The sequence below is a fragment of the Rutilus rutilus genome (assembly GCF_951802725.1).
Source record: "Rutilus rutilus genome assembly, chromosome: 1".
Classification (NCBI taxonomy): Eukaryota; Metazoa; Chordata; class Actinopteri; order Cypriniformes; family Leuciscidae; genus Rutilus; species Rutilus rutilus.
Window position 1 is genome coordinate 39,343,295 of NC_140209.1, and position 9,629 is coordinate 39,352,923.

A 9,629-nucleotide genomic window follows, 5' to 3' on the forward strand; every position below is an offset into this window, starting at 1 on the left:
TTAGAAAGGGAGAAGGGCAACTACATTTTTTCTTTCTTTCAGAACTTCATTTATTTGAGCAAAATTCCCAAAACCATTACTGTAACTGATAAGCAAAAAAAATAAAACAATCCACACAGAATAACCACAGCTCTGTACACACATTTACATTTATGGACAGTATAGGAGGATTCATTCAAGGATGTCTTTGAGTAACTGACCCACATTCTTTAGGATAAGGCACTGAGTTGAGTCTTGATGCTTTAAAGTACTGTGTGGAAAAATAAGCATGTTTGGCTATAATAATAATAAAAGTCATTGTTGAACCAAAGTTGTATTAGAACTGCATACTTGAAATGCTAAGAGAAAAAAAGGCAACACAATGATGGCAAATGGGGTAAGGCATCTAAATCAGATAATTTGTAGTGTAACTGTCCTCACCTCTAAAATGAATGTCAATATGTGTGATCATACATGATCACGGCAGCAGAGGAAAGTAGTAAGAGATCTCGGGGTAAAAGTGAATTTATATATGCCTACATGCTCCAAAAAAAACATTAAAAGTTGTTGTTTCACTGTTGCTGTAACATACAAATCTGCTGAATCTTTCATTTCAGAAGACAATAAATAAAATTAAAAAGCAAATTCCAGATTATGTCTGCGTGAAGATGTCCATCAGTGCATTTCCACAGAATGTCCCGAGATAAAAGGCCAGATCTTCTTTCTTGGCCAAGCAGGATTGTGCGTTCAGAGTGGCTGCTTCATATACCATGTTCCTATCATTATCAAACACATAAGTGATTATCAAAACACTGATTCTAATAAGCAGTCTCAAAATATGGATCTATTCACCCAGCAGCAGTCCAGAAAGTGGTGCATCATTGAAGAGAATGATTAGCACAAGTAACAGCAGCACTGAGGATACATCAACAGCTGATGCACCTTGAACCTTTTTCTGTCTGTTTCTTTGCATGTTCAGTTACTTTGGATTCATCTACAAAAATGATCCAAATTACATATAAAGAGATGAGAACCAGGTTTGGTTCCAGAATTTGCTTCAAATTCAGTGCAGCAGCTTCCCAATGGTTAAGTGGTCAATCAGTTCAATGAGATATCCAGGACACGAGCCTCCTTTAGGTCAGGGCACATCCTACAATGGATCATGGACAGCGGTGGAATCTGTCTGACTGTTGAGTTTCCCATTTGTCAGCCCACCACCTGTGTCGGAGTTACTCTGTCTCAAAGCCTTGGTTTTGAATCTCAATCCATGGCCTGAAACCCAACAATGGACACAGAGGAAATAGTTAGTCTTGTAGAAGTGGACGGATATTACTAGATACATACAGATACAAGCTGGGTGAGCAGACTGACCATAACAATAGTGTTTTAATTTTAAACATTCATAGTTAATGTAACTTTCTCATAGAACGATATACAATATTTACACTACTATATATTTTGGCAAATTAAAACCAAATACCTCATTCTCAACAGTATTAAATCACTAAAAATATGACAAAAAATTACTTCATTTCATAGTGTGCAATGTGCAACTTGATCAGTAAGTCTCTTTGTGGTTGATATACTAACCAGGACAATCAGCCACTTCCTTGAAAGCCTTCCTCTTGCAGCAGCCACGGCACAAGTTGAAGACGCATTTATTCCCCTGTTGAAGGAGTAAAATAACATATTCACCTTGTGTACATTTTAAGATTTTAATGAGAACATTAAACTTAAAACAACAGTTAAAAAGATAATCAAAAGTCTTACTTTAGGGTTGCCACATTGCTCACACTTAATGTATTTTGCTGCAGAACACAAGGAAGCAAAGGCATGTTATTTGACCTAAATCAATGAAAGAATGTCGTTCAGCACTACCGTTCAAAAGTTTGGAGTCAGTGATGTTTTTATTTTTGAAGGAAATTGATTCAGCAAAGAACCTGCTATACTTTTATTCAGCAAAGATGAAAGATGTATTAAATTCATCAAACGTGACAGGGAAGACATTTATAGACTAAATGCTGTCGATTCATCAAAAAATCCTGAACATTTTTTAGTGTCTATGTATCAACCAGAAATGTTTCTTGAGCAGCAAATCATCATATGATTTCTGAATGATCGTGACACTGAAGAATTCAGCTTTGACATGACAATATTACTGTAAATTTAATCGAACAAATACAGCCTTGGTGAGCATAGAAGACTTCAGTTGGTTAGGATAGTGTGCACTGTGCCATCAGTGAGGTCTACAGGCTTTAGAAAACACTGGGAAAAGATTTGGTCTTACGTTTCAGCTCTGGACAGAAGTTCTTGTAGGGGTTACGGGCTTTCTTCTTCTGCTTGTTCTTAGAGAGCGAGTCGTTGGTTCCGTCACTGTCCTCCAGTGCCCTCTTCACACACACAGCTTTCATTTCCAGTGCTTTCTGCCCGTTTTCAGTGTTTGGGTCCTTGGGCCTGCAAAATATCCCATCCTCACATACAAGTTCCAGGGTATACACTGCTATAGTCAAACTAGTTTATGTCCATCATGGACCTCCTCAAACCTTGGGTCATTCAGTGACCGTTATGATTAATAATATACTGCTTTGCTGAGAACACAGAAATACTATGATTGTGATGGTGTCACACAAGATCAGAAAACACATCCTCACGGTGGTCTGACGTAGGGTTGACAGATCCAGTGAGGGAAGGGAAGTCCAGTCTGATTCCATTCTGATTCATCTTTATCCATCTCCTCCTTAAGAGTAAAAAGCCAGAGAATTAAACTCCCAAAATCTATAATACGCCTAATGTTTATTCTTGGAATTAAGTTTGTAATCAGCAATGCTCCTTTACCTGGCAACGTTGTTTCAGCTGTCTGTTGATCTCCACAATACCAGCTACGTTCTTGGCTTTGGCTAACTCCTCCCTGAGGTCTTGATGTATCTGTAGGCTGTTGTAAACATATACATACTTATCATTACAGAAGTGACCACCAGTTTGGGGTCAGTTAGATTTTTTTTAAATGTTTTTGAAAGAACTCTTATGTTCACCAAGGCTGCATTTATTTGATCAAAAATGTAGTAAAAAAAAAAGTGATATTGTGAAATATTATTACAATTGAACATTTTTGCCAATTTGGGGTCCAAGCACTAATGGCCCATGTGGATGATTAGCCAATAAGTTGAAATGTATCTTATGTGGTTTTTAGAGTAAAGTCCATCTTGAATCTTTGATCATAATATGTATGAGTGGACTCGCATTCAACATTTAAATTCAGATGAATTGCATGCCATAGGATATCACAGGACAATCAGAAGTAAATGTGAAGATATCATCTGCAGCTCAAAACCTTATTTATCTTAAGGCCCTTTTCATTTTTATAATTAATTTCTATGTTAATTTCTATGTGCCCATACACTTTTATGTATGTATTTTATGTATAAACACAATAGGGTTCCAGCACCTATAGTGCTTGGACTCCTAATAACTCATTTGTTTCTGTGAAGCTGAATTTTCAGCATCATTACTCCAGTCTTCAGTCACATGATCCTTCAGAAATCACTCAAATATGATGATTCGAGAAACATTTCTGATTATTATCAATGTTGAAAACAGTTGTGCTGCTTAATATTTTTCTGGGATATTTGATGAATAAAAAGTTCAAAAGAACAGCATTTATTAGAAATAGAAAACGTTTGTAACTTTACAAATGTTTTTAAGGTCACTCTTGATCATTTTAATGCATCCCAGCTTAAAGTATTATTTTTTCAAAAGAAAATTCGTACTGACCCCCTCCCCCCGAATGGTGGCTCTCTCCGTTTTAAGAGATGAAAATCTCAAGCCAGAGCACAATATCGGGGTCAAATGTGAAGGAACATACGTGTGGTGCCATAGTTTGAAGATGTGGGCACGGACGTAAGACAGACTGCAGGGTGGGTGTTTCTCCACAACATCCAGGTACTCCTCAGCCATCTCCCACACAGGTGGACTTCGGCCTTCAAACAGGGCAGGATTGTGGAGATTCCCTTCTGTGAATGTAATGTGTTCATGTTTATATTACTGCTGCAATATGAAAGATCAAAGTATCAGTCTTTCTGTACAAGTATGTTTATGAATCTTCTCTTTGTATGAGGAGAGCGTTACCTGCACTCATGACACCTTGTACTCCAGTCTCCTCCATGCAGCGCTGAACATCACTCAGATGCTGGATGTTTCCGTTGGCGAAAACAGGAATGTTTACAGCCTCCCTTCACAAGTACAACAAAAGTTAATCACCAGGACTAAACACTTACAGTCAGCACCAGCAGCAAGGGTTGTATCTCTTACCGTACAGCTTTGATATGCTTCCAGCTTGCAATGCCGGTCAAAGCCCCTTTTTGATCTTTGGTTCTCCCATGAACTGTGAGGAGCTGTCAAAAAAACAGATACCAAACCATCAGTTGGTTCAAGAACATATGATAGGTTTTTGGTAACTAAGTGGTTCTATCTGGTAACACAAATGCTGACTGATCAATTCCAGGTTAGAGAGACCCTAAGAAGAGATCCCCATCCACCAGTGGGTTCCTGACAAGGGCACGTAATCCCAATTTGCTCCATATGCACTACCCCTTAGACGTCACTTTAGATAAGAGTATCTTCTATATGGAACACTTTACCTGGCATCCAGCCTTTTCCAGCATTTTTGCATACTTCACTGTTTTCTCGATCTCCGGGAAGACCCGGATTTTGCAAGTAATGGGCACGGAGAGTTTTTCATCAGCCAATTTAACTGTAAACAACAGCACCTGAATAAGACACATATTCTCTGCATGATTCACATCTGCACTGAGCTTTTAAAATGAGACCACTTACTCATTTTCTCAAGAAGGTCCCACTCATCTTGAAGAAACACACCATAATGGCCTAGGAGAGATTCAAAAACATTAAATGATTCCATACAGGGACACATTTTTTTAAATGAAACACTACCATTCAAAGGTTTGGGATAGTAAAAATGTTTGAATGGATTTGAAAGAAGTCTCTTAAAGGGTTATTTCATCCAAAAATGAAAATTATCCCATAATTTACTCACCCTCAAGCCATCCTACTGTTATCAAAGCAAGAAAAATTTCACTTTCTTCTTTCAGCCAAACACAATCGGAGTTATATTAAAAATATTTTTTTAATATGCATCGGGTTCAGAGGTCACTCTTCCCCCAGAACTCGACTCGTGTACGATCGTTACCGGAAGCCAGTGATTATAGTTTATAATGTTCTAAATATGGATATTTTTCTTACAAAAATGCATCACTTTGCTTCAGAAGTAATAAACTTCACATTTTCACCTGAGAATATGTACCAACAAATATTTAAAACAAATATTCTAAAGTTAAATTCCTTAAAGGACAACACAATTGATTAACCCCCTGGAGCCGGATATGGATTATTTTATGATGGATGGATGAGCTTTTTTTGGGCTTCAAAATCTAAGGTACCATTCACTGCCATTATAAAGCATGGAAGAGCCAGGATATGTTTTAATATAACTCCGATTGTGTTTGGCTAAAATAACAAAGTCATATGCACCCAGGATGGCTTGAGGGTGAGTAAATAATGGGACAATTTTCATTTTTGGGTGAACTATCCCTTTAAGCACAACAAAGCAAGAAAAATTAGTCTGGACCCTTCTCCTGCGCTCTATCCAGAATTTAAACTTCTCCCATCTGATTAACGTTTTCACACCCCAAGATCTAGATACAACTGCTTATGAGAATTATTTTGTTCCTTTGGCTACAAAACTGTTGACCTCTAGTGTGAAGGACATGACTGTGTTATTGTTATTGATGTGTTTATCTTGTTTTGCAGCTTCATATATGTATTACCCAAAACCAATTTCCCTTAGGGGACTAATATTAAAGTATCAACAGCAGCAGCAATACAGTAAAAGCAGTAATATTGTGACATTTAAATATAGTTACAATTAAAAAAAAATGTTTTATTTGAATATATTTTAAACTTTAATTTATTCATGTGATGTCAAAGCTGAATTTGCAGCATCATTCCTCCGGTCTTCAGTGTCACATGATCATTCAGAAATCATTCTAATATGATGATTTGATGCTCAAGAAACATTTATTATTATCAATGTTGAAAACGGTTGCTGCTTAATATTTTATGAAAACCGTGATGCATTTTTTCAGGATTATTTGATGAATCTAAAGCTTTATTTGACATAGAAGTATTTTGCAACATATAAATGTCTTTACTGTCACATTTGATCAATTTAATGAATTCTTGCTTTAAAAAAAAAAAAAAAAAACACTTTTGAATGGCATATCTTGCATACAACAGAAATGTACTGTTACCTCTTTTGGCAATCATCTGGGGGCAACCCAGATTGAGATCAATAGCATCACAGTAATCCTGGGCAAGTAAAGCTGCCTGGATAAACACCTCAGGATCATTGGCACAGAACTATATGGAGACACCAACACAAAAATACTCAAGTCAATAACTCGAACAATCCTCTCTGTAACCTCACGGAGGAGGATGTGTTCTTGTGTTTACTGACGCCAAACAGCCACCTGTGTGATGAGGGGTCGGTCCTCCAGGCTGACTTCGTTGTAAAGGTTCTCGCGGCGGTAGTTGGCGTCTCTGAGGAACACCTGAGCGTGTAGCATGGGTGTGTAGCAGAGCTCTGCGCCATGTCTGCGGCTCAGCAGCCTCCACGCCAGCTCGCTCTGGTCCACCATAGGCGCGACCACGTAGCGCGCGCCCTTCAGAGTGCTCCTCCAGAACTCGAACCCGCGGGGTTTCGCCATGCTGCCTACATGGGATGAAGTCATATTGACTACATTAAATCATAAGATTATAGACATGGATATTATTCACTTGCATGTTTTGATTAACATAACAATTAGATTCACTATACGACCTAAAAGGAACATTAATTAACACATTAGTAATGGTAGTCTATATGGATCTGTCAAGGCATTCTTTACTAAACATTTTGAAATGTGCTTCAGCAAGAGACTGTGACCACGGAATGATTTGTGCTGTACATCTTTAGAAATAAACTGTAATAATACATATGAAAGGCAAACACATTGACAGAGCTTATATGTAAACTACGAGCTGTCATTGTTTTAAAACAGACTGATGAGAGCAGATTACTTACAGTAGCTTGTGATCCAGCTACAGACAGCAGCTCTGTAATGCGGCACATGAACTGCTGTGTGTGTGTCGCGGTGATATACATCCGTGAGGAAACAATATACCTATTGATTTATTCCGTGTTGATTATGAAAACAGATTACTTATCTTGCCGGATAACTTTTTTTGTGGTAAAAAAAAAAAAAAAAAAAAAGATTTCGTTGAAAAGTAAAAATTACTCATGTCACCGATCTTTCTAATGTATAGACACATTTGTTTTAGTATATAATCGTGTTCGTATACAGTATATCCATAATTCGGGCCATGTTAATAAAGACGGATTCAGTGAAGCAATCTGGAATATAGAATCTTAAAATCTGTTTTGTTTCGATTTTTCATTTTACAAGATTTACAGAAGTCAGTGAAATAATACATTTACGTCTGCGCCATAACTGATCACCAGATGTCACTGCAAACCAAATATTATTACTGGGATATACTGTATTTTTCTTTGTAAGCTGAATTATGGGTCTTAATTGTGTTTAGTTGAGTGTTTATATATATATATATATATATATATATATATATATATATATATATATATATATATATATATATATATATATATATATATATATATTAATTCACCATTAGTTATTTAAAAAAAAATTATACAGGTTGTATTCATGACTTAAGAAGATTAATTTTTAGGTTTATTTGTGAGATACACATGAACTAATTGCAGCTCTTAGATGCAGGCCTACACATTCATTAACCAATAGCAAAATAAGACTGAAAGTTAATATAAAATACAGGAGATATTATTAAAAGGCAAAATTATTCCATTCATTCAACTTAAAATACATATTTATATCATAATTTAGTCTTAAGGCCAGTTGTACTGTAATCAATCTATTTGTACTGAGTTAATACATCATATATTAAGAAGCACGAATGTCTGTTATCGTGACACTTCTCTTTATTATTAATAGAATCAACAAGCAGGCAATTGTTTCATCATGTTTTAGGACCTTTGTGTTGACACAGCACCGGTGAAAATACCAGTTAAGCAAGTAGCTGTAAAAGAACATACACATTTTCTTTGTCAACTCTGTTGTGAAAGTTTATTTATTTTCATTTGTTATGCCTGTTTAGATCTTATAGGCTTGGTTTCACAGACAGTGCTTAGATTAAACCAGGATTCGGCCTTAGTTAAATTAGGACATTTAAGTAGCTTTTTTAAACGTGCCATGTTGTGCACTATTTTTTACAGTCTATGGTTGTGCATCTTGAGACAAAACAATGGCACTTACATATTTTAAGATATGCCAGTGCAAGTTGCTTTCAGTTAAAACAGCTAAAACATGCATTTTAGTCTGGGACTTATTTAAGCCTTGTCTGTGAAACCGGGGGATAAAAGTGTTGTTTATCACTGTACTAAAACTGTGTGTCGGACTCGGATCTAGTTCTCTTTTAGAAATCTGGTATGGCTGATAAGAGTAGGCGTTCACAGACTTTGCTTGTGCATTGCTCTCAACGTGACTGAACACATGCAACGGAAAGCGAAGTAATCCAGTCATGTGACTTTCCTCCATTCAGCCTCAAGCATTGGCTGTTCTCTGACCAATCATGGTCCACTGAATACAACACCAGCTTCTGTGGGCGTTATCATGTTTCAGAAGGAGGGCTCAAACTACTGAAAAAAGTTGTTTTTCAAGACTGACTGCCAAGAAGACATAATTGTGTTTTGAAAAAGTATTATTCTTTTACCAACACATTTTGGCAGCTTGTCACACTGTACAGCATCTCTAAACATGACTTAATGAAATATGAATTACATAAAGCTTAGATTTGAACTCAAATAAGCTGATTAAATATAACCTGCAATTTAAATAAATGTAATTGCATGTAATTGTTTTTTTATCAGCAGGCATAGGATTCATGTTGATATTAGTAAATCATCTGCTTCATGTGATTGTACAGGTGCTACGTTTAAAGCATCACATAAAGTCAATATATTCAGTATACGATTATCATAATGTTTTAGAGTATGGTCTTGCTTGTTTCTTTGCAACTTTCAGAACAAGTTTGCACATCAATGCTTTGCTTGTATATTTCAAATCATGTGAAATTTCAATGATATTTGTGACAGTCAGAAACGGTTTGGTTTTAATAAGGCAGTTAATGATTTTCAGGGCTGCTGCTGCATGAAACAAGTCAACTGTAACAAGCAGTTTCTCTTCAAGTAAATAAACAACTTTAAACCCAATCAATATTCAACAGGAACTACTGTGAACCTATTATCTGTTATCGCCATCTGAAGACCTTTCATGACATGAATGAAAATAAGATGTCAGTTATGTGTTTAGCATCAGTTTCAACTTTGCAAACCGGTTTTTCAAGGTATATATATCTTCCTGACACATCAAGATGAACACACAGTGCACAGTAAACAGCCATAGATGTAAACGGACTTTTACCATATTTAACAAAGACTTAAAAAATAAAAGGCTACAACTGAAAAAAATAGTTTATAA

At 36.3% G+C, this 9,629-nt stretch overlaps 1 protein-coding gene across 1 annotated transcript; it reads right to left on the minus strand.

Moving 5' to 3' along the window:
• Positions 1-39: 39 nt before the first annotated feature.
• On the minus strand, positions 40-7,183 carry dus1l (dihydrouridine synthase 1-like). The gene is made up of 14 exons (XM_084409092.1): positions 7,118-7,183; positions 6,525-6,766; positions 6,306-6,414; positions 4,813-4,863; positions 4,617-4,729; positions 4,288-4,370; positions 4,105-4,208; positions 3,842-3,989; positions 2,815-2,911; positions 2,631-2,716; positions 2,267-2,433; positions 1,750-1,787; positions 1,570-1,645; positions 40-1,251 (listed from the first exon to the last, which is right to left on the minus strand). The coding sequence occupies exons 2-14, from the start codon at positions 6,759-6,761 to the stop codon at positions 1,130-1,132; spliced, it is 1,431 nt and encodes a 476-aa protein (XP_084265218.1). The 5' UTR covers positions 6,762-6,766; positions 7,118-7,183; the 3' UTR covers positions 40-1,129.
• Between the last annotated feature and the right edge of the window lie 2,446 nt (positions 7,184-9,629).

Coding starts and splice junctions, on each gene's coding strand:
- dus1l (XM_084409092.1), bottom strand. CDS start 6,761: ATGGCGAAACCCCGCGGGTTCGAGTTCTGGAGGAGCACTCTGAAGGGC. Junction 2,434..2,630: donor CAACCCTACGTCAGACCACC/GTGAGGATGTGT, acceptor GATATTTTGCAG/GCCCAAGGACCCAAACACTG. Junction 1,252..1,569: donor GGAAGTGGCTGATTGTCCTG/GTTAGTATATCA, acceptor GTTGGGTTTCAG/GCCATGGATTGAGATTCAAA.